At 40.6% G+C, this 25,764-nt stretch overlaps 2 protein-coding genes and 1 pseudogene across 7 annotated transcripts; 1 reads left to right on the top strand and 2 right to left on the bottom strand.

Moving 5' to 3' along the window:
- Positions 1-551: 551 nt before the first annotated feature.
- On the bottom strand, positions 552-9,300 carry LOC109628255 (neurofilament light polypeptide-like). 2 transcript variants are annotated; one of them, XM_069535360.1, is made up of 6 exons: positions 9,175-9,300; positions 1,605-1,650; positions 1,086-1,108; positions 943-1,005; positions 840-860; positions 552-749 (listed from the first exon to the last, which is right to left on the bottom strand). In XM_069535360.1, the coding sequence occupies exons 1-6, from the start codon at positions 9,283-9,285 to the stop codon at positions 636-638; spliced, it is 378 nt and encodes a 125-aa protein (XP_069391461.1). In that variant the 5' UTR covers positions 9,286-9,300; the 3' UTR covers positions 552-635. The 2 variants fall into 2 exon arrangements, with proteins under 2 accessions (XP_069391461.1, XP_019940835.2); XM_020085276.2 differs by having other exon boundaries at positions 1,086-1,096.
- Positions 3,620-4,389, bottom strand: LOC109628254 (TATA box-binding protein-like 1 pseudogene; annotated as a pseudogene).
- Positions 6,763-24,232, top strand: ccdc9b (coiled-coil domain containing 9B). Of its 5 annotated transcripts, none has more exons than XM_020085273.2 (13): positions 6,763-6,822; positions 12,199-12,306; positions 12,421-12,525; positions 12,660-12,815; positions 13,895-14,053; positions 19,124-19,302; positions 20,476-20,525; positions 20,631-20,681; positions 21,262-21,358; positions 22,639-22,672; positions 22,780-23,368; positions 23,456-23,538; positions 23,832-24,004. In XM_020085273.2, exons 1-13 carry the CDS (start codon positions 6,778-6,780, stop codon positions 23,856-23,858), a joined length of 1,683 nt encoding a protein of 560 aa, XP_019940832.1. In that variant the 5' UTR covers positions 6,763-6,777; the 3' UTR covers positions 23,859-24,004. The 5 variants fall into 5 exon arrangements, with proteins under 5 accessions (XP_019940832.1, XP_019940831.1, XP_019940834.1 ...); XM_020085272.2 differs by having other exon boundaries at positions 12,657-12,815; XM_020085275.2 differs by lacking the exon at positions 6,763-6,822 and adding an exon at positions 8,696-8,870 and having other exon boundaries at positions 23,832-24,232.
- Positions 24,233-25,764: the final 1,532 nt, after the last annotated feature.

Here is a 25,764-nt window from a genome sequence, read left to right as displayed (position 1 = left end):
TCCATATGGAGTTAACGCGGTACAGTATAATGAAATGTGTTGGACAAGAAGAAACCAGTCAGCTCAGCAGTTCAATAGATACGGTCATTGGGTTTTAGGAGAGCTGAAGCTGACATTGGAAAAGAAGCAGGATACAACCTGGACAGGTTGTCAGTCAACACCATTTACACGTTCACACCCACAGGTAATTTAGGGCTGTTGAAAACATGCACACACAACTCCAAACAAAAAAGGTCAAACCAAGGACCTTCTTGCTATGAGGCAAAGATATAGAACTGAATATTTCTCTTTTTTTAGCAAAAGTTTTGTACTTTTAATCTACCACCATAAAATGTAGCCCTCTTCCAACAAGATTATGTACAGCCAAACTGGTCATTTATGATGAGTATTGATATTTACTAGACATTTATCTTGCAACAACAACAATACTACTACTACTAATAATAATAATAATCATTAATTTATTACCACAATCAACTGAAAGATTACATCCTTTTTCATTGAATGTGTCACTGACTTATATATTTATGAGAATAAACAATAAACCAGTCTTGTCTTTTTTGGGGGTTAGTTTTATTAGAGATGTTTATATTCTTTACAATCAGTAAATCTCAGAATTTTGAATCAATGATTTCTTATTTTTGGGGGCGACCACCACCATGCCCTTTGCTCTTTTCTTCTCCTTTTCCTTTTCCTTTTCCTTTTTCTCCTCCTTGGCCTCGTCCATGGGAATGACCTTTCTTCTTTCCCTTCAAAGGACAAACATAAAATAAATAACTGAAAACACAGACAGACTAATGGCTGTATATTTTTAAATAAAAATGTTGTCTGAGTTTTACCTTTTCACCCGTTCCTTCTTCCTACAAAAGACAATGTGAGATTAACATGGGGTTCTAGAAAATGACTGAATCTTGCAACGAGTGCAGGTTAAGAAAGACTTACTCCGTCTGATTCAGACGTTCCACTAGTTTCCTCCTGTTCCTCAGGTGCTCTTTCAGGCTTTTCCTAAGACAAGAAAATGGCTTCATAAGAATATGTTTTCATGCTGTTAGTCTAAAGAAGTGTGAAGAAAGTAATAGACTCACTTGTTTGCCGTCTGTGATGGAAACAAAAAAGGAAAAAAAAGTTAAAAATTAAATTAACTGAGAAATTACACATGAATCAAACGTGTCATGAGAGTTGAAAAATATATATATTTACTGGACTGAATTTATATTCCATAATTATTGACAGTAACCACACAGGGATGATTAAATTACTAACAACTGTTTCATCCTTAGTATTTATCATTTGTTATGTCAATCAAGTTTACACATGGGTGTGCATACGCCATTATGATAATAATAAAAACAACTAATTCAAAGTGAAAAGCAATCAGTTATCATAAAAATATAATACAATTCTCAACTATACAGTCAATAACCAAATACAAGATGCAGCCAAATGTGTGCATGAAAGTGGAATAAAGTACAGTGGGTGGGGAAACATTCAGACTCCATCATTTTAGTTAATTTGTTCAATAGACATGTTTAGACATTCTGAACAGAAAAACAATACAAAGCACTTTTTGGTAAAAGATATAACAGTTTATCAAAGAGACTTACTCCCACTCATGTTGTCTTGTTGACAGCTGCAGTAGAAAATCTTTTCCTGGAGACAAAAATATTGAAACAATCGGTTTAAAACTTGAACCTGCAAAAGGCAGTAGAAAATAGTGAACAACACTCACAATCTGCCTGGTGCGAAAATCAAACTGACTGATGTTTGACGTGTGTGTTCATTCTATTTATACACAGCAGTGCTGCATGATATGATGTAGGTCTCATGTAATGAAATGTGACTGATAGTTGCAGAGCAGGTATGGGCTGGGTGTCAAAACAAATGTTTTGTGGTCCACCCCTAACATCTGCTCTGAGTCATCCAAATGCTTCAGAAAACCCCCCCCACACACGCACAACTATTTTCTGTTTATCAAGGACTGTATGAGTATGGATTCATTTATTTAATTTATTATGTGAGTTGGATGGGTTACATTTTTCCTTCATGGCATTGTCCCTTCTCACTCTGCTGCTGTTTTGATATGGTAACATGTTGAGACGCTTTAAGGGAGCCTTTATTCAACGATTGTCAGTAATTAGTCCAGGCACTGACAGAAATTTTATAATCAGGTTTCTGTGATGGATGCTTTTGAGTCGTGGCCAACCTGTTTCATGGAAACAGGTTCTGTAGGGTGCAATAGATCTAATAGTGGAAACGTATCTGTACCAGTGGCGACAGGAAATCCAGAGTTTCAAAGGAACACTTGTAGTTTAAACCAACCGCTCTTGTTTATGGAAAAAATATTGAGATCGTTTACTAAAACCAGCTGTATCACTTTTTGAAAAATACTATGTATAGATGTAAATGCAAGTGTGAAATTTGTAATTTTACTTAAGGCCACAACTGTATGAGCAGTAGAAGAGTCATATCCTTGATTTATCTGTCTGTTTGTCAGTGAGCAGGATTAGGCAAAAACTACTGAATGGATTACCATGAAACTTGATGAAGGGTTATGGTATGGGTCAAGGAAGAACCCATTACATTTTGGTGAGAATCCAGATCAGGTGGCGGATCCAGGAAACATTTTTCACATTGAGTATGTATAATTTGGTGGAGATCCAAATAAAAAAATGGGTTTCATGAGGCGACTGCATTGCGCTCTCTTGTGAATATTAATCCATGCATGAAGTTCGTCCTTAGTCGAATATAAAATATATGCAACGCTGAACCACCCTTGACTGAATCAATCCTCCTGACACTGGTTTTGTTATTTGTAACCAGTAATTATCTGTTCAAACGTCAATGATAGCGACACACATTGCCACTGTCTGGGTATTTTTTTCTATAGTTATATAGATCACGTAAGACACCTCAGGCACACCTCAGGCACACCTCAGACACACCTCAGACACACCTCAGGCACACCTCAGACACACCTCAGACACACCTGTCACTGTTTTAAAGCATTCACACTGAGCTAAATCTAAAACGTCAAGTGAGGTGCAAGGAGAGGGGCAAACAGGATAGCTGATGACCGAGGAGGGGTTGAGGAGAACACATGCATTTTTATCATGACCTGAAATGACACATGGTTTGTTCTCTCAACTGCAGGAGGCCTGTGTGTGAGCCACATGTCCTCATGTCAACTCTGTTTAATGTCAAATCAGGTGATCAAGACAAAATCAATGAAGTTTGGCATACACCTGGTGGTGTATTGGGGGAGCAGACGAGGGGGGTTGCAGCCGGGCTGGCAGGGTGGGGGGAGGGGCAGGTGCCTGATCAAACCTGTTGATAAACATGTTCTTTCTTTCTAATTTTCTAAGTTTATTTGTATAGCGCCAAATCATAATATATATTATCTCAAGGCACTTAACATAGAAGGTCAGGACCTTAAAATCAAAATATAGAGAAACCCAACAGTTCCCATAATGAGCAAGCACTTTGGCGACTGTGGAGAGGAAAAACTCCCTCATTAACAGGGATAAACCTCTAGCAACCAAAAGGTCTCATATCTGTGATGTCTAGGGAGTGAAGGCTTTGACCTTCGCCAAGCTCTCGCACTTCCCAAACACAACAGCCTGTTGCACTATGCCCCAGAGAGGACAAGAGACAATGTCTATGAAAATTCCATAACAGTTGCCATGTAGTGATATAATCAAGTAAATAATATCCACAAATAAGGTAGTTCCTCAGCCTTCTTCTGTCTTCTCAAGCATTCATTTCCTTTACTCGAGGGCTTTCTTACACTCAATCAGCAGTGGGTACACTTGCTTCACAGCCGTGGTCACAATCTGCACTGTTGGCCCTGTAATTATGAGGCTGCCACTGGAGAACAGTTGAAAAGTAGCCTTGATATTTTTGATCCTGTATGTGGCAGCCGGACAGAGCCCTGGTTTGTAACTGGCATCGGGGTGGTTGTTCTTAGTGAAGTCCATGAGGTTGACTGCAAAGGGCATGTAGCAAACTGCCAGCACATTCACGACTCGGAAGTTTGAAAATCCCACATTGAAGCCTAGTTTCTGCAGAATGCGTGCTACCCTGCGAGCACCACGTTTCGAATCATCTTCAGAATTTGTTCCACTGCACATGATTTTCCCTGAGGACCAAATTCGGGCTGTTATCTTGGGTCTAAGAAGCATCATCAGGACATGTCCACATTGTGGCTTATAAATGACGTTAAATCCCTCTAAGGCAATGGTGCGTAAATTGAGTTGACACCTGGTGCTGAAGATCGCCATCACATTGGTGACAAAGATATCGATTGGCTCATTGTTGGAATCCATGACGAAATTTGTGGTGCAGTATTAAGTGTTTTCGGTACAGTTAACGGTGGGTGGCAAGGTGCAAGGTGTATTTTTTAAGATTCAGATCAAAGGCATTCCTTTACATTCCATTCGTCCTTTACTTAATAGCCACTTTGACGTCTTTGCTTTCTCATAGTCATATTGATTCGGTATTTTATTGATAATTGATTAATTAAATGATTTATTCAATAAGTTAAAGGTACATTGTGTAGAATTTTGTGATATCTAGCGTTGAAATTGCATGTTGTAGCTGAACACCCCTCACCTCACCCTCTCCTTCCAAACATGAAAAAGAAACTGTGGTAGCCTTTAATTGTCACAAAAACTTAAAAGGTGTTTAGTTTGTCCAGTCTGGACTAATGTAAAAAACATGACGGCCTCCGTAGAGAGGGTCCCCTTGATGTAAATATTAAGTATTTGAATTCAAAGGGCCTTTTCTGGGGTAAAGAAAAGTCCAATTCATACAATTTAGATAAAAAAACTAGTGAAAACATCATGAGGATTATTCTACATAAAATTTCTGTAGTAGTTCCCTCTCACCTAAATCTTACACACTGGACCTTTAAAGAAGAAGAAGTAAGAAAAACAAAAGATTGTAGATGGCGGTGATGAACCTTGATGTTGGTTTCCACCTGCCAATAAACTGAACAAAGAGGAAGAAATTTATCATTTTTCGTGCTCAACCAATTGTGCCTCAATTGTGATCAATCTTTAACGATAAATGTTAAATCAAAAAACTATGTGAATTTGCAGCATATGTTGCATTTATACATTTTATACATTTATTTGATTGTGTTGGCAAGAGAGATAGCACACCCCATTGCCTTTTGTTTGATTGATTTTAAACTTTAATATTAACATTAAACAGGAACTCTAAAATGTATTAAAACAACCAACAAGCTCAAACATAAATTGAAACTAGGAATCAAATATTTGAATTGATTACACATTGTATCAGGAAAAGGTAACAGTCCTGTAAATTATTTAGGATATCTTAATTAGCTAGGGAATTAAAGCAACAGATGCACACTTACTAAAACTAACAAATGTAATGGAAATCAGGAAAAGAATTAGGGATTTTTTGACAGATAGAAACAAACATGGATGGCCCTATACAGGGGTGAAGTCATACAGGAATTTCTCAATCGTCTTCTCAGAAAGATTCATTTAATTTACCTTTGCCTGTGAAACATCCAATCCGTGTCAGGCTTTGGGTCAGGTATCTCATCGACCACACTTACATACTTGGAGGTCTGATCAAAAAATTAGATTAAACACTGGGGAATGCCTTAAACTCAGCATATTTTAACAGATCCAGGTCACATTACCTGCGGGTTTCTCTTTGATCAGAGGGAACTCAGAGGTGCATGGTTTTTGTCAAGTCTGCTTTGTTAGTCTAGTCCCCTCAAAACCATCTCAGTGTTATTGTCATCAGTTATGCTGCTTAGCAGTTCATTTAGCTTTTTTGTTCTATTTGTGTGCACCTTGAATAGTGTTTATTGTAAGTGGAACATTTAAGTTACCAGAACAAGCTCCTCCTCTTGAGACCATAGGAGGAGGATGAAGAACCATCCAAATTCCCTCTGTCACCTCTTCATGGGTGCCCGGGGAAGGGCTAGCATGTATCTTCAGGCCTGGATCCATTCTGCTTTACCTTGGACCCTAAGAGCTGTTCTGGTTGTTAACAGTGAGTAGAAAAATTGTAAAAATGCAAGAGTGCAAAAAGCAGTGTCTGGAGTCTGGAACTAAAGTGTAGAAACAGTAACATACAAAGTTGATTCACAGTAATTTAAAAGTGAAATAAGGTTAACTGCACAGGGTAACTGAAGGACAAGTGTGGTCTGAGTGAATAGTAAAATAACAGGACCGTACCAATGGACATCTGCAAAAGAAAGCTAATTAAAGATTTGGTCAGAGACACAATGAAGAAGAATCAACTGCAAATTACTCATAACCCCTCATGGAATATTTGTTATGAGCGTCCACATGTGACTACATTATGAATACATTGGGCTATTTTCACAGATTTTCCCTTTGATTTTCTCCGTCATTGCCAAGAAAAGAGACATCAAAGTTGTTATGATCAGTTTCCCCATGAAGATAAATATATATAAAATGATAGACTCAAACTAAAATATCGTTGTTTTTGTCATTTTTGGCCGCTACAACATCTATACCTTTTTACCGTAAAGGCACAGGTAGACGTCCAAGGGGTTTCTGGCTGTCATTTATTGCCTTTCAAACAAGCAGCTTATCGTTTGGTTTCTATTGACCCTTCACAAAAATAACACTTGGAAATGTTTGATTGATTCTTAATCTTGATTCAGATTTTATTTTCCCATTAAAAAAAACTGCGCAGTATCGTGTTTTACTCTGTCTCTGTGTGAAGCTCAACTCCTCTTCACAAAGCATTTGGCGCAGACTAGTGGACACGATGCGAAGTTGCCGTTTCTGCTCGTACCTCAACTGGAAGATGCAAGTACACTTATCACTTATCTATCTATCTATCTATCTATCTATCTATCTATATATCTATCTATCTATCTATCTGTCCATCTGTCTGTCTGTCTGTCCATCCATCCATTCATAGTTTTGATTTAAGGTAAAGGCAAAAAAGTACGTGTTCAATACAGTTAGCTTGTTGTCATCACAGCTAAAAACATAAATAATCAACAAGAAAAATGCGAATGTCATAAAATATATAATTTATAATCTCTCACTAAATCTGCTCATCCCTTGAGTTTTCATTATCAGGCCAAACTTTTCATATATGATCGTTTTCAGTAATTTAACGTCAGTTATTATCAGTTAAAGCGTTGTACTTTTCGTGTTAATAAAAAACTGTTAGCATGCTAACAGGCTAAACTAAGATTAGGAACATGCTAAACGTTACAGCTGCTAAACATCAGTATGCTAACGATGTCGATGTTAGCATGTTCGCTCGCTGGCCTTCACATTTGACTGACATTACAGTGGACTGGGCACGACTGCAGACTCTTCAAATGTTTCTATTTTATTGTTAATCTTATATAAATGACCTGAATTCCAATAGTTAAGTGTTTTGGTTTGCTTCACTACCACAACTGTACCATTTTGGAACATCACCTACCATAACCTTTGACCCTACATAAGCCTGATAGCAGGCTCATACACAAACATGGCCAGTTTTAGGCATTAACAGGTTAGAGACACTAACTTCTTACTTTTATCCTAAAATAACTCGAATATGTTCCAGACTCAAAGTGTTTGGAAAGAGCTTCAGCTCAGTAGCGGCAGTATTGATCTGTGTAGAATGTAAACTGTGTATTTTTAGGTATTTCTTAAAACTGCAGAGACTCTGCACCGACTCTCAGTGTGACATCAGTCTGCTGCTGCCTGTCAGCTCTCACACTGGGCTCTGGCAGATGCAAAATGTCCTGCATGGAGATTTGTGGGAACTTCAGCAGCCAGTACCCCCCCACCCCTTACCCACCCATCCACCCTGCAGTCTTTAGGAAGCTTCATTAGTGCTCTAAACAAGTAGTCTGCTGCTCGTAGGAGACGCAGCTGTTGTCTCATTTGTGATTTCTGCATTTATATAGTTTCATTATAGATGTGATTGAGGCCCCATGAGAAATGGAGAGAAGCTTTCAATAGTTTTTTTTGTCATTAATTCTTTTTTTTAGTTGGGACACTGGCATACGTAGCAAAAAGATCTGACCAGTCACATACACACTCAATAATGGAGTAAATACAAATATACTCATTACAAATCTGAGACAAAATGTCTTATGTTGTATATATCTTTACAATATATATAGGTGTAAACAGTATATAGGCCTGAAGTATACTTGAATGTTAAATGTAGCTCTTGATATGATATGATAATAAAATGAGATACACAAATACATGTATACATATACACACACGGAAGTTATTTAAAAAAGAGGGAAAGAATAAATGAAGAAACGGTTTTTCCAATGTTAAATGTAACTATTAAAAATTTTGACGAAAAACTATGAGGAATGATATAAATAAATGTGTGCATGTTTCTTTCTTTGGAAAAGAAGCAAATAATAAATTAACAAACAATAATCTATCTGGCGTTAAATGTAATATTTAAAAGGGATAAAGAAAAAAGTATAAGGAAAATTGTATGTACATATACTGTATATATATATACACACTGACAAAAATGTGTGTGTGTGTAGAGAGGGTGACAGGATTTAAGTCCAGCATGCTTTGAGAAGAGGATAAGTGAGGAGGGGAAAGAGCAAGTGCTTTAGAGACGGGGAGAGGGAGTGAGAGAGCATATGTGCGGTGGGAGGGTTGGAGAGAGAGAGAATGACAGAGGGTGGACGAGCGGGTGGGTGCTGTGAAATCTGTTAACAGGGGAGCTCTGTGCATTTGTTAGACGTCTTGGCTGCTTGCCCAACTTGGCTCATTGTAATCGAGGCATGATCGTCGACTCCAGGCAGCCCTCTCTGCCGCCTCGGCAGCCTCGCGCCTGGACTCAGCCCAGCTCTCCCCGCTGACATGGAAAGACCTGTGAGTGTCTCCTTTCTCTTTCCCCGCATCCTTCTCTCTCTCTGTATGAGGTTCTCTCTCTTCCTCTCCTGCTTTGTCGCAGATTGAGCTGCCATTCAGTTGTGTCTCTGGCTCTTTTCTCTCCTCCGTTGTAGCTCCTGTAGGTGGCAGGAATGCTGGTTAGGGAGGAAGCCTTGGCAGCTTTCTCTCTGCAGGCCCCCCTCCTCCCCTTTTTGCCTGCCTGTCCAGGCATGGGTACCGTCCCCTGGCAGACCCACAGCGTTTTGGTGTGTTTTGTGATCGTGTGTATATGTGCGTACGTTACCCTTGCTGCTGCACAATCAAAGAACTGGACTGCTGAACCCGGGGAGGTACCGTCCCCACACATAGTCTCCCCCACTTTGTGGAGGCCAGTGCTCACTTCAGTCTCCGCCATTGGCCTCACTGAGATTCAGAGTTAGCAGCTTGTCTCTCCCTTGCGCCTATTCTTGGTGGTATGTCCTCATGGTGTGTTGTGTTTGGATACCCTGACAACTAGAAGCTGTGAGGTAACCACTTTCCAGCCGGCCGCCTCTTTGAGTGAGTCCCAACTTTTCTCTCATGCTCTGTGACTTTACAGGTTTGAAAAAGACCCATATGGATTCAGGATGTATTCTCTTTGCCATTTTGCTTAAAGTCTGTGCTCACAACTTTAGAGCAAAAATGGGGATCTCTCTGACAGCAGGTTTGAGTGCTGTAGTTGAACCCATCCTCTTAGTGGCAGCCAGTCTCTGCTGGCGTACCAGCAGCCACAGTGAAAACAGCATGTAAGAATTTCTTGCAGTCCCAACGTGATGGTCTTTGTGCGCTTGTGAACCGTGAGTCATCATGCTAGCCAGTAATATCACACAGAAGTGGCCTCAGTGTTCTTGCCATCACTGGGGCAACAGTGGAGGATGACTGACTCGCTTTGGCACCGCTGTTTGCTGCCTCTGTGGAGAGGGTCTGACCCTTCAGAAATAATTTACACAGTGTTTGGAGAGTGGGACCTATCTAAATAAGTTGTGTTGCTTCACAGTTTCAATGAGCACCAGTGGCAACTTATTAGTCAGTTTATTGACACTTCTCTGCTGTGAGTGACAACAGAGGATGAAAACACTGGTTCTAGCTTATTGAGTTGAATGACTGTTGTTCATTGAGGATTATCTGAGCACTGTTTGTGTGCTGAATAAAATCCTTCTGAAGTTATGAAGAACATTTGTTCTGGCTTGAAATATGTAGACATCAGACAGAGGGATGGATGAAACAGCAGCAAACTCTGATAACTCTGATTCCATTGTTTCAAAGATGTGGCATGTAAGTTTGCCCGATGTGTGAAACCTGTTCTTGATGATAGAGATGTGTTGTATGTAAATGCCTCAGCTCTTTGTCTTCATATGATGGGTAGCATTTATCATGGGGCACTGAGATTCATTACAAAGTGTCATTCTCTTACTCACCATTGAGTTCTTCACTCAAAAGCAATTGGTCTCCCTTATGTGTGTACCGCCTCAGTCATTGGTGTGTATTCGATTCATGTATAAAAGCTCCCTGGCCAAAATTCCTACCTCTTCAACTTCTTTTTAAACTGGAATAATGGAAGTCATAATCTTTGTAGTATTTGCGATTTGTTGTTGCTAAAGTCCGAACTGAATATAGAGAAAGAATGCATGTAGGTTTTTGGCACCTAATGCATGGAATAATCTACAGACTGATTTTGAGCTTCAAATCCTAGTAATGCTAAAAGAGTTTAAATCTCTGGTAAGTCTCTTTAGTCCTGGTTGTCTGTATGCAAGTGCTTTAATGTTATTAATCTATTAGTTGAAACTACTTTGCTGCTATTTTTGGTCAGGTCTCCCTTATTTGTAATCTCAAAACGACTAACATAGTAAAATCAAAGATAATAACAATAATAATAATACTACCTTTTTTGTATCATCTCATTGGGACATGACAGAATATTACATTTTGGATGATGTATGAGCTGCCTTGTGACCGGCCTTTGTGGCATTTCAAGGGCACCTGTTGATAAATTCAAAGGAATGTTGAAGAAACGTTAGTGGATTAAGAGTGATGCTACAATCAGCACTTGATTAGCTTAATTTAGCATAAAGAGAGGAAACAGGGTGGAAACTGCTAACCTGGTTCTGTCCAAAGGCAACAAAATCCATCCACTAGCACATTTAAATCTCACAAATTACCTATTTTGTTTATAAAAATAAAAATGACAAATTGTGATTTTACAGGTGATCTCTGCTGCTTGCCACAGGTCTAAAGACATGGGAATGATATCAATTCACTTCTCTCTTAAGAAAGCAAATAAGCGTATTTCCAAATATGTCCAACTTGTCTTTAACAGGCTGTGCAGCTCAGCAGTTGTTGACATCTCTGATATGTCCTGAACTTCCAGTAATCGTGTCTTCAATGTTGTTTCATTTGTTCTCGTCTTCATGTTCTTCAGCGATGGCAGCTGTCTCTGTAGAGCTTTTCAGTATGAGGGCCTCTTATCGTGTGAGGAGGAATGCCCTGCTGACTGCATCAGCATATTTAGGATGCTCTGCATATGCATCCTGCCTGCATTTGTAACTGAGCTCCATAATGAATACTCCATGTGTGTTAGGTGTGAGCGCTGTGTGTTATCACAGCACATGCAATGGTGTGGACACATGACATTTTCAGTTTGTATGACCATGCATGAACTCGTTGTCACTCTGTCGATAGGTAGACTTTATTCAAATGTTTGTATTGTTTTAAATCTTGTTTTATGGGGACCTTTATTGATTCTATAGCCAGAATACATAATAATTTAATAGGGAAACATCAGCTGAGTATTGAACCTAAATGTTTTTGTACTGACCAAATTGTTTCTATAGCAACAAGTGTGCTAATCTAGCCAGCACTGAGAGTTGGCATAAAATATAAGATTGGATTTGTTGTTTACTCATTCTCTTGTCAAATGACTTCTTATTGAAATCAAAATGTTCCAGTTTTTAAAATGTTTATGTTTGCAAAGTTCTTGCACAGCTGTTTTTGACTAGATTTAAAAGAAGCTAGAGAGGTAGTGTGTCTGAGTTCACTGGGCAGAGGGTTCCAAAGAGTGGGTGTTCTGATAGCAAAACCTTGATGTCACAAGCTGGGATCTGGGAGCAACCAGCAGGACTCCATCTGCAGATATCAGCACGAGAGGGCACATATCAGCTCAATAAATATGTCATGGATGGGATTACTGCAACTAAGCTGAAAATATAAAATTCGAACATAATTTTAGCTGAATATTGGTATATTGTGAGCAAATGTTTTATTATCAATGATCTGATGTGTCTCCTCTTAGAGCCCCAGCGACATGATGCCCAAGAGGGATCAAGAAAGGGATGTGGAGCTGGACAAGAAGATTGAGGCTCTCCGCCGGAAGAATGAGGCGCTCATGAAGAGGTACAAGGTGAGAAGTATCTGTGATCTTCAGGTGTGGTTTCTTGAGTAGAAATGCAAGTCTTTGTGTGGGGGGATCTCCTTCAGGCTTCCTGATTGTTTGTTTTCATTGGGTTGCATGTAGGAGGTGGAGGAAGACAAGAAAAGGGCAGAGGAGGACGGAATGGCACTGCAGAGTCGCAAGGGCAAAGCTGATGATCTCACCATCACGATCAGCAAGTCAACCAGTGTGAGTGTCTAAAATGTGAGGTGACGGATAAGCAATAATGTTGTATAGACGATATGGTAAAGACACATTTTCTATAGAAGATGTTATAAAATCGGAATATTTTGTAACACGCTCCCCTCTTCGGTTTGAAGCAGGATAGTCGTGTTGTGCTGACAAAGCCATTCAGTGGTGGTTCACCAGCTGGAAAAGGACAGCAGGAGGCTGGGCCTGACAGGGGGGGAGAGGGCCCCTCGCAGAGCACTGCCCAGGGCCACAGGAAGCAGTTAACGGTCACCATGGCAGGCAAAACGGTAAATGCCAATTTCCACTTGAAGTGACACGGAAAAAATAAAGAACCCCAAACCCCTGTAGTTTCATTGACAATAATGAAAGATTAACACATCGTTCTAATCAGTAAGCACACCTTCCTGAAATAGTAGGATTCAGGAAGAAAACAAGTTGCATAGTGTTGCAGCTTGAATTGGACTGGTTCTTATCCAGCAATTTAACCAGCTGAGTACAGTTATTTACTGGAACTTAAATAAATCTATGTACTAATGATGTAGTCAGGTGTCAAAACAGGCTAAATATGCCTGTTTGATGCTGAGTAGTCAAAAAGAGGAGTCTGATAACATGCTTACAATCGGCTATTCAAGTGCATTGTTTTCGATGTTCAAGATCTTAGATTAGCATGTTTACATGCTAACATTTAAACATGAGGTAGACATGAGTCTGACATGAGGCTTGGATGTCATTTGTTATATGGGTGTCAGGTCACAAACCAAATGTTAAAATTTTAAAATATTGGTCTGGGGAACACCAGGTTTTTAGGTACTACATTCTATGGGCACCATTGATATCTGTACCATGTTATAGGACAACACATTTAATGTTTATACAGATATTGTTTTTCATTCTTGGGTCAGAAGTGGACACAAGTGGTGGACTGACATAGCTACCCAAAGAGACATGAAGCTAGCATGGCTTAAATGTGCAGCTGGTGGAGGTACAATATTCCATTTTCATTGCATTTCACATTTTATTCGTATAGCACCAAATCACAACATACATTATCTCTTTACGCACTTGATATATCAAGGTCGAGACCTTACAATATTATAGAGAAACCCAACAGTAATATATAATATGTAATTTTGTATGAAAAGCTTACATTTATGTTAGAGCTGTCAAGATCCTATTTATGAGTGGTCTGTATACAGACCAGCAGGAGTACATGTGTTTTGATTACTGCATATGCATGACTGTTTGAATTTTGTGTTTCCACCCTTGAAATATTGATTATGCTGAATTGGGTCCTAACCAGCAGCACTCTTGTATTTCAATGCACCTGGTGGCAGTTTGACACTAATGAGAGTAACCGTCTCTCCAGGGTAAGAGGGTGGTGAGTGAGAGGCCTGAGAAGAGGCCGGATGCCACAGACGTCAAGAGCCCTACGGAAGATGGACTGGTGAGGCGCGTGGAGTCAGCTGGGAGGGGGAAGCAACAACCTCACATGACCAAAAGAAGCACATCATCAGCAGCCTCACAGGTTTGAATCAGACACACTGAACAGTCCAGCGATCACATGCTTCAGCGTTTAAAACACGGCACGCACCCTACTGTCGGCTTTCACTCTCACACACCCCCTTTGTTTGTCCTCCATGGGCTGCACGGACGTGTTTTACATAGATGTCAGACATGTCGGCTGGCCACATCCCTCCAATGATGGAGCACAATGGTCGTGGACAGGAGGCGGGCTGGGGCTGTGGCTGACTGTTGTGGGATTAGTCAAAGGGGGGCTGCTAACAGAGCTGTGGAACAAAAATTCAAAGAATCCAGCATCTTCTGGTGACTTCTGACTTCTTTGGTGTGATCACACTCATGTCTGATAGTTATTTAGCATATTTTATCCCTCTGAGGAATCTTTTGTTGTATTTTTAGCAAAAATATAAATAACTTAGCCTTTGCATGTAGATGCCTTTGGGTGTGTGTGTACCACACACAGGAACTGTAAAGTTCACAGAGCCCCTCGAGTGCCATGAAGACTAATTGAAGACAGATAGATGCTATAGCAGCTCAACAAAAGGTTGCGATATCAGTGATATAGAAGAAATGAAAAGAATCAATAGCTTTACCATATGCTGGATGTTTGAGATCCTATGTTTAACACACATAGGCAAAGACACATGCACTACCCCCAGCAGGGATGTGAAATGCCACACTATCACTGACCTTAGCCCCCCTGGGTATGTAGAAAGTCTGAAACAGCTGCACCGCCCCAGTATGAAGCATGCGCACACACACACACACACACATACACACACTCTCGCATGCGCACACACTAGCAGACAAATCAATGAGCTGATCCACGGCACAGACAGCTGATCCTCACTACTGTAAACACAGACACAGTCCAGCCAGAGGAGGGGTCTCTGGACACAACACATAGTCTCTACTAGAGTCTCTTTCTAAATGTGTACACACACACACACACACACAGACACACACAAACCCAGTCTTAAAGGGATAGTTCACAGAAAAAAGAAGATTTGGGGGGTGGGTGTGAATGTTAACGTGGCTATGGAGGAGAATCAGAGCGGAAGTTTTGGCTAAAACAAGGTGTAAATGACACTGTTTGGAGTTGAAATTTGAAAGTAGGGGCTTAGGGACACTTTGATGACACCACAGGAGCAGCACGGAGGCATTTAATTTTTTTTTCCTGTAGTTTTTTTTACATTTGAAGAATCGGTCTCCATCTACCTCAATTGTATTGGATTTGGCTGCAACGCTGCTCACTGGCCTGTCGGAGCTAATGTGCACTAAATCTATGGGCTGAACACGCTGTTCTCTTGCCTTTTATTTCTAGCCTGTTCGGTCTGTCCCCCTTTTTTATTTATCATGTGGATTGAATCAGCAGTTGAACTGTAGCCAGCGCTTCAGTGCACCAGTGAATCCCAGAGACCTGTTTTCCACGTGGTTGCTGTTTGCATAACCATTTTCATTTAATGTGGCTTAGATGAGAGCAAAGAGGATGAATGCTGCTGAAGGGTGATACGGGAGGGGGAAATGTCATGTATCTATGCGGTCTTAAAAATGTATGTGCATGTAAAAGGTCCATGATGAACTGCAGACTACCTCTGAAATAGTTATCATCATATAAGTGTGAGCGTGTGCATCAGACATGCTGGAAATGAACAGTGACTCTGTGACAGGGGTGTGGTTGTGTGGCAGTGTCCCAGGCAGATTATAATGCCTGTAAGTGCCTCATGACTTCATCTCACACTAATAAGAACGAGAGACAGACGAAAGAAAATCCAGAATGGAAGAGTGAGAGGAAAAGTAAGGAGCAAGAAAAGAGGGTGAGAGGCTCCTTTGAACAGCCCAGTCTGTCTCCAGCCTCCATTTCTCGTCTCTGGATCCTTTAGTGATCTGTCCTGCTGTGGCACAATTGTTTCCCCATTCCCACCATCCTGAAAGGGGTCGATTTGATCTAATTAACATTCGACTGCCTTCTCGTTGTGAAAAGGCTCATTATGCTGCCACAGAGACAGGCCTGGCGAGGTGCCAGGAAAGGGTCAGAGAGTAGAGAGGAAGAAGACGTGTAAGGAAAGAAAGAAAAGAAACACAGTCTTTGTCTTTGTGGCTGCGTATGTGCTAGACCTCATTTGGGTGTGGGTAGTAGAGTGTGTTAGTGTGGGTGTGTTTGTCTGTAGTTGTACTAGACCACTCTGCCCAGCATTTATTGTCTCCCCCCCCATGGTCTGTTGATGCAAGTGTTGCTGTTACTGACAACATGACTCATGCACTGTTTTCACTCGAGCACAACTTGCAGTCAGAAATACACCAGAGCCAAAATTCACACTATTCTCTACCTGCAGTCAGGTGAGTTACATTGACATTCAACCATCTGTAACTGCACTCTGCTTCAATGACCCTTGTTGCAGAATGGACATTCAAAAAACAGACCAGTACCAGGGCATGCTGTAACCTCTTCAGTCCACTTGGGGGCAGTGTAAGACTCTTAATCTTTGATTGTGCTCTTGCTTGATTTGCTTTTACAGTTTGTTGCAGTAATTTGACTCTTTACAGCCACGTGAAATCGGTGGCAATAAGCTGTTGTGTCACCCTTGTTTTTGTTATGTGACTCTTTCATCTCTCCTCTTCGACAGGACGAGGTCATACTGGGGCAGAAGCACTCAGAGCACACAAAGATACCAACATTCAAATGAGAATATCGTTGCTGTATCTCTGAAACATCCTCTTCTCGTATTTGAGATTACCCATAAGCCAAAAGGCTGTAGTTCCAGGTTTGCACCCTCATCACGGACACCCACACACAGAGAGTCACACCCTCCTTTTCTAGCTCTTGTCCCCATCTGCCTACCCCTGGCCCACGTGGTCACATAACTGGAGTAGCTCAGAGCTGTCTCACAGATCAGGCGTGTGATATACAGGCTGATGGGAAAGGCACAGACGACAGGCTTCAAAGGCCCGCAGAATATTCCACATGACAAATGATGCCGTTCATGCCCCTCTTGCTCCCCGTTCGTCGCCTGCCCTTCAGTCTGAGCCGAGTGAGCACTAAAGGAAGTAAGGCACAGAGTTTTTTGCAGGTGTTTCGAAGCGTAACTGTTTTGGTTAACAAAATAAATTGTAAACATCTGCAGGCATATTCAGGCTGAAACAATGTGAGCTTCAAGAGGCTCAACAGGCCAGAACGAGAGCAAAATGTTTATTTATTTCCCTCGTTAGCAATTTTTACCATCTAAAAGTCCTACTGCACTGCCCATACTCTGTGTGATGTCTACTTTAAGTGTCTTGGCCCCTGACAATCCTACCTGTGAGGCCCTGTGGAGGCCACAAATTGAAAAGTGCTAATTAGCAGGGCGGCTGGGGTGGCAGCAGGAGACGGCCTGTTGGAACATGTGAGACGAAACGTCCCTTGTGTCCCCTGATGTTCTCCAGGGGCCAGAGGAGAGGAAATGGAAAACACAAGGATGAGCACAGATGCTATGTACAAAACAGAAAGGCAACATGTTTACTTGACTGTGATTGGTCCACACCTGTAGGAATAACATTACCCATCTTTTTCTTTTTTCTTTTTACTGGAACTGTTGTGTCTCTTTCTCTGAATGTTTTTTTTTCTGTAGCTTTGAGACATAATATGCAGAGAAGAAGCATGTAGATGTTTTTATTCCTTGGTAACACAGACTTAACATTTTCTCTAGACATCGATATAATCTCCCTCTTGCTGTAAAAAAAAAAAAAAAAAAAAAAAAAAAAAATGCTGACAGGCACTGTCTCTCAGAGACTGCTGTTTTTTACGTAATGTCTCTCAAAGCAGTGTGCTGTTTCTAGACCTGGTTTCCTCCAGGCCTTTGTAACGAGAACACACAGCCTCTGTCTGCTTTGATGTGTTAAAGAGCCTGCATCATATCTCCCTTCTCTCTCTTTAGTATTAGCCAACAATCCTTTCTGCTCTCATGGCACTAATCAATAAACAGGTTAAGCGGGGGAAGAAGAAGGAGGGGGACCTAATTGCATTTACAGTGCAGTACACTGCATTTTTTTGTCTGGAATATTGTCTCAGAGAGTTTGATTGTGTTGCCTCGCAGTCACCATGGTTGACGAACAAGCAACAATTTGTAATCAAATGGGAGCTCACTGGGCCCAGAGGCTGGCTTTAGTTTTTACGGTGCAGCAGTGATTTGCATTTGCACAATGCATGGAAATACGACAATACCTCTGTTTGTTCCCTTTTTGATCTGATCCAAAATTATCTGTATTGACCATACATACTGGTGCAGGTGATATAATGAAGTAAATGCCAGTGCATCCTTACGGATGAGTGGCTAGCACTGTGATATAAATCATAGGCTGTAAATAAAGATGTAAGACGCATCTCCACTTCCTTCCACTATCCAGAAACGAAGCCAAAAAGCTGGACTCTTTGCTGTAGCAATCGTGGATGGAGCTGCGAAAGGAGTTCCTGGCGATAATGGTGTTACACCCTGTTTTATTGAAAATGATCTTTTGAGCAAACATCAGTGTGATAAGAACTAGGTAAAATGACAGTTCTTTGACTTTTTAGTTTGGTTCATGTCCCTTTCATTAACATGGAGGAGACAGGATTAATGACCGGCCCCAGCCACCACTGTAATAATATATCATAGTCATAATCATATGAAATAGGTCTTCATAAATGTCTTGACATACATACACATTAAAATCAAATGTCTGTATATCTGCCTACTACATTATAGTTTGTTTAGTTAAAATTTTCTTATAAATGTCAGTGAGGGTAGTAAAAGCAGGTAAAGCTTTATCTTCTAGGTTAGTGTCCTTGAACGCCGATGGGTACAAGTAAATGACTAAATGATTAAATGTTACTATCAGCTTACTGATGTTCTTTGACTTCCATCCATTAACATGACAGAGGAGGAATTTATGACCTATACTGCAGCCAGCCACTAGGGGGCAATCAAAATGCTTTGGCTTCACTTTTCATGAGCAGTCATGTCGTCCATCTTTATATACAGTCTATGATATTTATCTACATTGAGAAAGACACTTGCTTTTATGCATTAAAACCCCACTGAAATGTTTTGTGTTCACGTAGGAGCCAGCGAGCCCTCATGCCAGCACAGACCTCGACATCCCCACACAGAAAGAAGAGCAGGAGGAGTATCTGAGGTGGAAGAGAGAGCGTGAGCAGATCGACAAGGAAAGAGTGGCTCGGCATAAAAACGCAAAGGGCCAGTGGAGAAGGGCATGGGACGTGGACAAAACTGAGAACATGTGAGACTTCTCAGAACTCACTTTTCCCAAGGCACTTTGATTTCTCACAGCTGTGATAGATGATCTCTCTCGGTTTTTGTGTCAGAGAAATCTTTTTCTATCTTTTTCCATGAAATTTCAACTGAGTAGCTTTATTCTTCTTCAGAATTGGCTTATGCAGGGACACTTGGTGGTGGTTGTTTAAGGAGAGTAGAGCTTTATTTGGTCAGTTAGGAATAGTGACAACCTTCTGGTCTTCAATCAACATCAACTCGTAAAAACATTTTAAAAAACGCTTTATCCCTTTTTATTTTATTACAGTAACTTCATTGTAGTGTGGTCTGCTAAGTGTTGGGCTTTGTTAGATAATCCGCTGCCCAGATAGCAGTTACTTTAATGAACAAAATATTGCTTCTCCCATCTTCTTTTACCTCTAAAGTCAGTGGACAGCTAAATTTAATTTTAGAGCAGATATAGATAACAAACAAACAAAACTAAGTGTGAAGAACAGCCTGTTTCTTTCTAGTGGGATGATTCAGCAGAAGCTTCTATTAGATGAGCTTTGTGGATTTTATGCCACATGATCACAAGACTATATCAAGTCACAGGATTGCATCACAAAATAATTACTGTTTAAGTGAATTGTGTCATTCTGTTATGTTACTATAACGTGTTGTAGACTATCTCTTATTTTAAAATGGGTCTACGAACAGTATGTTCGAGCCTGCCCTCACGTTCCTTTGTGAAATCACATGATAGCACCTCAAACTCACTGGAGGGAAAAAAACAACCAATTCATTTTAAACAGTTGTTGGATTTGAAACAATCTGGGCTGTAGTACAAAGGGTAAAACCCGCAGAATAAATAAATGGGCTGAGTATATGAATGTGCTGTTTAAGGAAGCTTCAAAATTTAAAGAGAGAAGGAAGGAGCCGCTATTTTTAGCCATGGCTACGGGATGGAATGCCTTGCCTTATTTGGCGACACTTAAACAAGGTCCTTGAGTCAGAATAGAGGAGGAAATGTGTTTTTGACTCAACTATTCAGGTGGTTTTAGTGGATGTAAAATACAAGGGTGTGACACGTGGGGAGAAAACACCTCCCACTGCTTCAGCATAAAGGCCTGTCATAAATGTGCAATGATGATACTCAAATAAAAATTGTGTTTCGGTCCATCTTAACCTGTGCTTTTAGGTTTTCAGACAAAACCCTGCCTGATAGAGACTGGGGGCCTTGTAGCAGAGGTAAGACTGAAAACATGAGATTAAGACGTGACAAAAATATGGATTGCAATGTTTGCTTGTATTATTTTTGTATTAATCATTCTTTTTTTAAAATTTTTATTCCAGGTGGACGAAGTGCTAGAAAAGGACAACCCAGGGCAAATGTGGACCCAAAAGGTATCCCACACTGAACTGTTATTTATTTATCAGATAAGTGCCTTATGATAATCATATCAGAAATACTTTATTGATCCCAGGGGGAAAATATATCGTACTGAATTGATATTTCCTGAAGTGCCAGTAAAACAGCTACCGGTCAGTATCTATAATTTGAATTCTGATTTAATGATGAGGAATTCTATGATGAAAACAGGATATATTGTTGGACATAATTCAAATAATAATAAATAATAATAATAATAAAATGAAATGACCTCTTATCTTATATAATTCAAATATATATGTATAATTCATGTGCATTATACATACCATCTAAACTAACTGTCTAACAAACTCACAATTTTACACTTAACAACCTAAGATTAAAGCACATCAGCCATCACTCATACGATACAACACAAATATGCATGTAAACTAAATCATGTGAGATTAATTGGAATTTCACACATGATTATGAGTTTACCCTGCCACTACTGCCCCTCTGCATTATAAACTGATTAGATTGTATTTTCGTATGTAGCAGTGGGGATAGCTATTGTGTGCTAATTGTGTCTTCCTGTATTCCCCTGTCCTACAGGTCGTGAGAAGCGAGGAAAAGACAAGGGAGCTAAAAAAGTACTGGTGATGAGCAGTAAAGCTAAAGGCAAAGATCGCTTGACTGGGAGGGCCAGGAGGTCAGTACCAGCGAAACATGATTCAGTTTAGTGCTACACAAGAAAAAAACAGCCTGCTGTTAGACTTGATTGGAGTGTCTCTCACCACAGCCTCAATGAACTGTTAAGGGAAAAACTTACTATGACTAATGAAATATGTGAATTGGCTGTGAAGGCATATTGTTTTCCCGCACTTCGCCGAAATGTACAAATTCCACTAGATGTCATGAGACATAATTTAGAAGTTGTGGCAGCTGACTAAATCACCCAGAAGGCCTCATTCATGTCTCACTGCATTCACTTTTTATTTTTCTCCTCCAGTTTTTCCTCTGTTGTGAAACAAGCCACTGTGCTGCCTGTTGACGAGGCTTTCAGGCTGCGCAGTTATACAAGTGTTGCTCATAATCTCAAAAAGTCATGCGACCACAGAAACTGATGTGTGAAAATGTAATGTCCCTGATGATATGTTGTCTCTGTGTCTGTGGTGGGGAACAACATAGAAACCAACACTCACACATCCTGACCAATTCTTGATATCAGGATGTGCTTTTGTCACAGCTGGCAGTAAATCCTGGTGCAGTGAGACGCAGCCCACAGGCCACCGATTCTACCACAGCTGAGCCCAAAGACTCAGCTGGTAGAGCAAAGCTAACGTAGCTTTTCTACTAAAGGTCGCTTCGAAGCACGAAGTCACATTCACACACATATTCATGCTGTGTGTCAACACACCGCTTTTTTTTAGTCAGACATTATTCATACACAGTCGTAACAGCCGGCATGTGCAATTTGGGTTCAGTATCTTGCCCAAGTTCACACAGAGTGGAGGAGCCGGGGATTGAACCACCGACTTCCTGGGTAGGGGACGACACTCTCTTCCTCTTGAGCCACAGCCGCTCAAAATATATATATATTTTTAATGGGGTTATGTGCGGTACAATTTATTACCAGTCATAACAACTTCTTTACTTTGTTTGCTCAAAATATATATATATATTTTTAATGGGGCTATGTGCGGTACAATTTGTTACCAGTCATAACAACTTCTTTACTTTGTTTTGTGTGAATTATACAAAGAATATCACAGATTTTCACCTTTGGGCAGGAACAGGCTAGCTGTTTCCCTCTCTTTCCAGTGTTTGTGCTAAGCTAAGCTAACTGAGTGAAGCTTCATCTTTACCTTACAGATATGGTAGTATGCTAACATGAAATAAAAGGACAATAGCATCACTATACTCACATTGTTATTGGGATACTTAATAGAAGTTGCTTCTACATAAAATGTTTACATTTTAATTTTTCAGATGGCAGGCAGGTGAAGAGGGTGAGAACGTACAGGTAAGAACTGAAACATGTGTCTGTGTCAATATGAACTGTGCATTGGTTAAGAAAGGTTATTAAAGAATCAAAAGTACCTGATTTGTTGTTCTAATCTCATCCTTTAGAGGTCTGATACAACATTGGAGGAACTCGATGCCCTCACAGATGTTGATGTAGAAGATCAGACAGGTCAGGACACAAAAACGTCACCCAGCTCAGATCCGCTGAATGTGTCTGAGGAAGTGAGTGGATCTGCAGCACCCGTGTCAGCCGCTACATCGAGAGAGGACGCCTCCTCTCAGGGGTGCCCAGAGGCCTCATCTCCCCGGAGTTCAGAGAAGAAAGTACGCTTCTCGGAGGAGCTGATCCAGGGAGCTCGTACGAGGCAAATCGCAGACTCTCAGGACTCTGCCAGCTCGGAATCTAGCTTAAAAGCTTCATCACCTAAAAAGAACAAACAGGAAGTGCAAGGTTCACAGCAGCCTCTCGAAAGTGCCAAGCAGGATGACGGAAGTCCTCAGGATCAGGGCGGTGATCCGTCTGCTCACCCTGTCGCCCAGCGGGAGTCTTATGAAATTGAATGTACTAAAAAAGACAGCAACCCCCCCACATCTCCCAACTTGTCCCTTCCTGAAAAAGCCTGTGCCTCTCCAGAGAAGGCCTCTCTCCAGCCGGTAGAGCTTGCTAAGTTCAATATCAGCAACACAAACACAGGTATGAAATGTTCTCAGTGGCCCTGACTTCTCTGACAGCACATTTGAATGACATGTAACCAAGATACTGTTGTTTTTTCTCACATAGAGGAGCTAATAGACTCCGGTCTGTCTGTCCTGAGCCTGGAGTCAGGAGAAACACACCCGACACATTGTACCAGCAGTGACAAGGTCAGTGTGACAGGATGAGAGATTGGAGGATCAAAAGATGTGTAAATGGACTGATGGAGGGAAGTGCAAATGGATGAGGAGTTAAAATGATGAAGAGAGATGGGCTGTAATATTCAATTTCAGTTTAGGTGTATATACCACCTCTGAGGCCTGTTTCGAGTTCAGGAGAAATAACATCTCATCCAGCATGGGAACAACCAGTATATAACCTTTAATCACGGGTCTGAGATGAATCAACACACTCTGCATTGTACAAATTCAATTACAGCTTATTTTATTTTGTTTTTTTACAGGCGAGAGAACACGGGAAGATTGTCTGACTGACATTTTCAGGACGGAAACACCGAAACCAAAACACAGCCACACAGAGGGACACAAAGCTCTCGTGTCTTTGTATTCGGAGGCTTCATTTCGCTTCAGGTTGCTCTTTTTCGTGATGAGAAGTTTACGGCTCACACGCAAAACTTTGGTTATTAATTTTGCTGTGGCGTGTGGCCTCCCATTGAAGTTTTCAAACATCTAAGATTTGACATAGGAATGGTGAATCCTTTCCCTGCTCAAATGATTTTGGATCAAAGCACTTTATGAATATAAAAGTATGTGTACTGACACCTTACACAGTATGTTGGTATACTGCTCAAGTGCAATATCACTGAATGTTTACATGTGGATGAACATTAAAAGGTACATATCAGGAGGCTAGCTGATCTGTTCATCGTAGGTAGCCCTCGAAAAGAAAACTTCAGCCACACTCATGCTGTCTAGTGCCTGAATCTGCCTTAGAGGCATTTTCAATAATAAGGAATAAAGTCTGTATCACAGTGTGTGATGATGCAGTTGTGACAGACCTACAGAGTAGAGTCTGTGTTTCTACACTCACATCTGAGTGAGTGAGTGGAAATTATTTGTTTACTGCTTCCAGCGTGTGTCAATGTCCTTACCTGAATTTAGAAATCAATATATTATTGAAGGGCGCATTTGAGACTTATTGTCTTCTTGGCCTCTGACCAAGACACTGGTAAGTTTTCAAAATATTACCACTGGCAGTGGTATTTGCTTTTAAGGAAATTTAAAAGGGAAGTCCACTGATTTTACTTGAGGGGCATAGTTTTGTCATCTGGGTTAGTGCAGCACAGTGTGTGAAAAAAGTCGTCTGTGGCTGTGTGAAAATCTGAAAAACTCTGAGAAAGAAAACCCCCCGATGATGTCATAGTAAAGTCCATCTCTGTTTGGAAAAAGACTAAAAGTCAAGCCTCTGCAGTACGTGTTCATATTATTCTTTCCCCAAACTTTATAGAAGTACAGATCTAAAACATTGCTGCATCCTTTTAATATAAAGTATCAAATATTACTGTTACTAATGGTCAGTTGGTGGTTACCAGCTTAAAATGTAGCAGTTTTACTGTAGAATTAAAATCTCAAACTTGCCCATAAACACATTGCTAGTGTTTCTACAGTTTCTAAGCTAAATCCCAATCATCTGTTCTTCCCCACAAATTACGTTTTATACACTTAATGAAACTGTAAAGATCTACAGATGTAAACAATGGTCAGCAGAAACATGAATGTCAAATTTTTAAATAGTTTGCTCATGTTGTTTTTAGTCTCAGAGCAGAGGGATGGAACAGAGTCAGGCTTTCCTCCTCCTGTGGGACGGACAGACTTGTTCTGTTCAAAGTGCATTATCCAGGTCCACTAGGATTTAGCCTTCAGTCCACAGACACGCTGGATTCAGCTGTAATTCCCTCCTGATACTGTTCTGCCACTAGGTCTCTTTTATAATCATAAAAAACAACTAATATTTTTAATAAGGGTTTAGCCTGCTGTCGTGCCTTGCATATTGGCTTCTTCAATACTGAAGGTGTTTCATGGTTCGTATCATAACATACTGTAGTGTTAAATGTACTGTAGTAACAGTGCAGCGTCAGTATTGATTTTATTTATTTGCCTCTCCCATCGGACAAGAGAATGTGTTAACTAGAATTGTTGCAAATCTAAAACTGTGCATTATAGTGGCTGTTTTTATTCTCTGTGACATGTATGAATTTTTATTTATTGCCAGTCTACTGTTGTGTTTTTGGTATCATTGATAGTAAGAAGAAGAACTCTCCTCAAAGAAGGTTTTTGGCTTTCGTCAATGCTACAGTTTAGTAAACGGTTATGTAATCGTAAGTAGACGAGATAGTGGATATGCTCTGAGCTGCAGGGCCCTGTCAGCCTCAACTG

Source organism: Paralichthys olivaceus, chromosome 12 (genome assembly GCF_024713975.1).
Source record: "Paralichthys olivaceus isolate ysfri-2021 chromosome 12, ASM2471397v2, whole genome shotgun sequence".
Taxonomy (NCBI): domain Eukaryota; kingdom Metazoa; phylum Chordata; class Actinopteri; order Pleuronectiformes; family Paralichthyidae; genus Paralichthys; species Paralichthys olivaceus.
The sequence above is the reverse complement of the archived record's forward strand: the minus strand, read 5'-3'. Positions and strand labels throughout refer to the sequence as shown.

Coding starts and splice junctions, on each gene's coding strand:
- ccdc9b (XM_020085272.2), top strand. CDS start 6,778: ATGCGAAGTTGCCGTTTCTGCTCGTACCTCAACTGGAAGATGCAA. Junction 12,816..13,894: donor TCACCATGGCAGGCAAAACG/GTAAATGCCAAT, acceptor CCGTCTCTCCAG/GGTAAGAGGGTGGTGAGTGA. Junction 20,526..20,630: donor CTGGGGGCCTTGTAGCAGAG/GTAAGACTGAAA, acceptor TTTTTATTCCAG/GTGGACGAAGTGCTAGAAAA.
- LOC109628255 (XM_069535360.1), bottom strand. CDS start 9,285: ATGGCGGAGACTGAAGTGAGCACTGGCCTCCACAAAGTGGGGGAGACT. Junction 1,651..9,174: donor TTGATTGTGCAGCAGCAAGG/GTAACGTACGCA, acceptor TTTTGTCTCCAG/GAAAAGATTTTCTACTGCAG. Junction 861..942: donor GAACGTCTGAATCAGACGGA/GTAAGTCTTTCT, acceptor TGTCTTTTGTAG/GAAGAAGGAACGGGTGAAAA.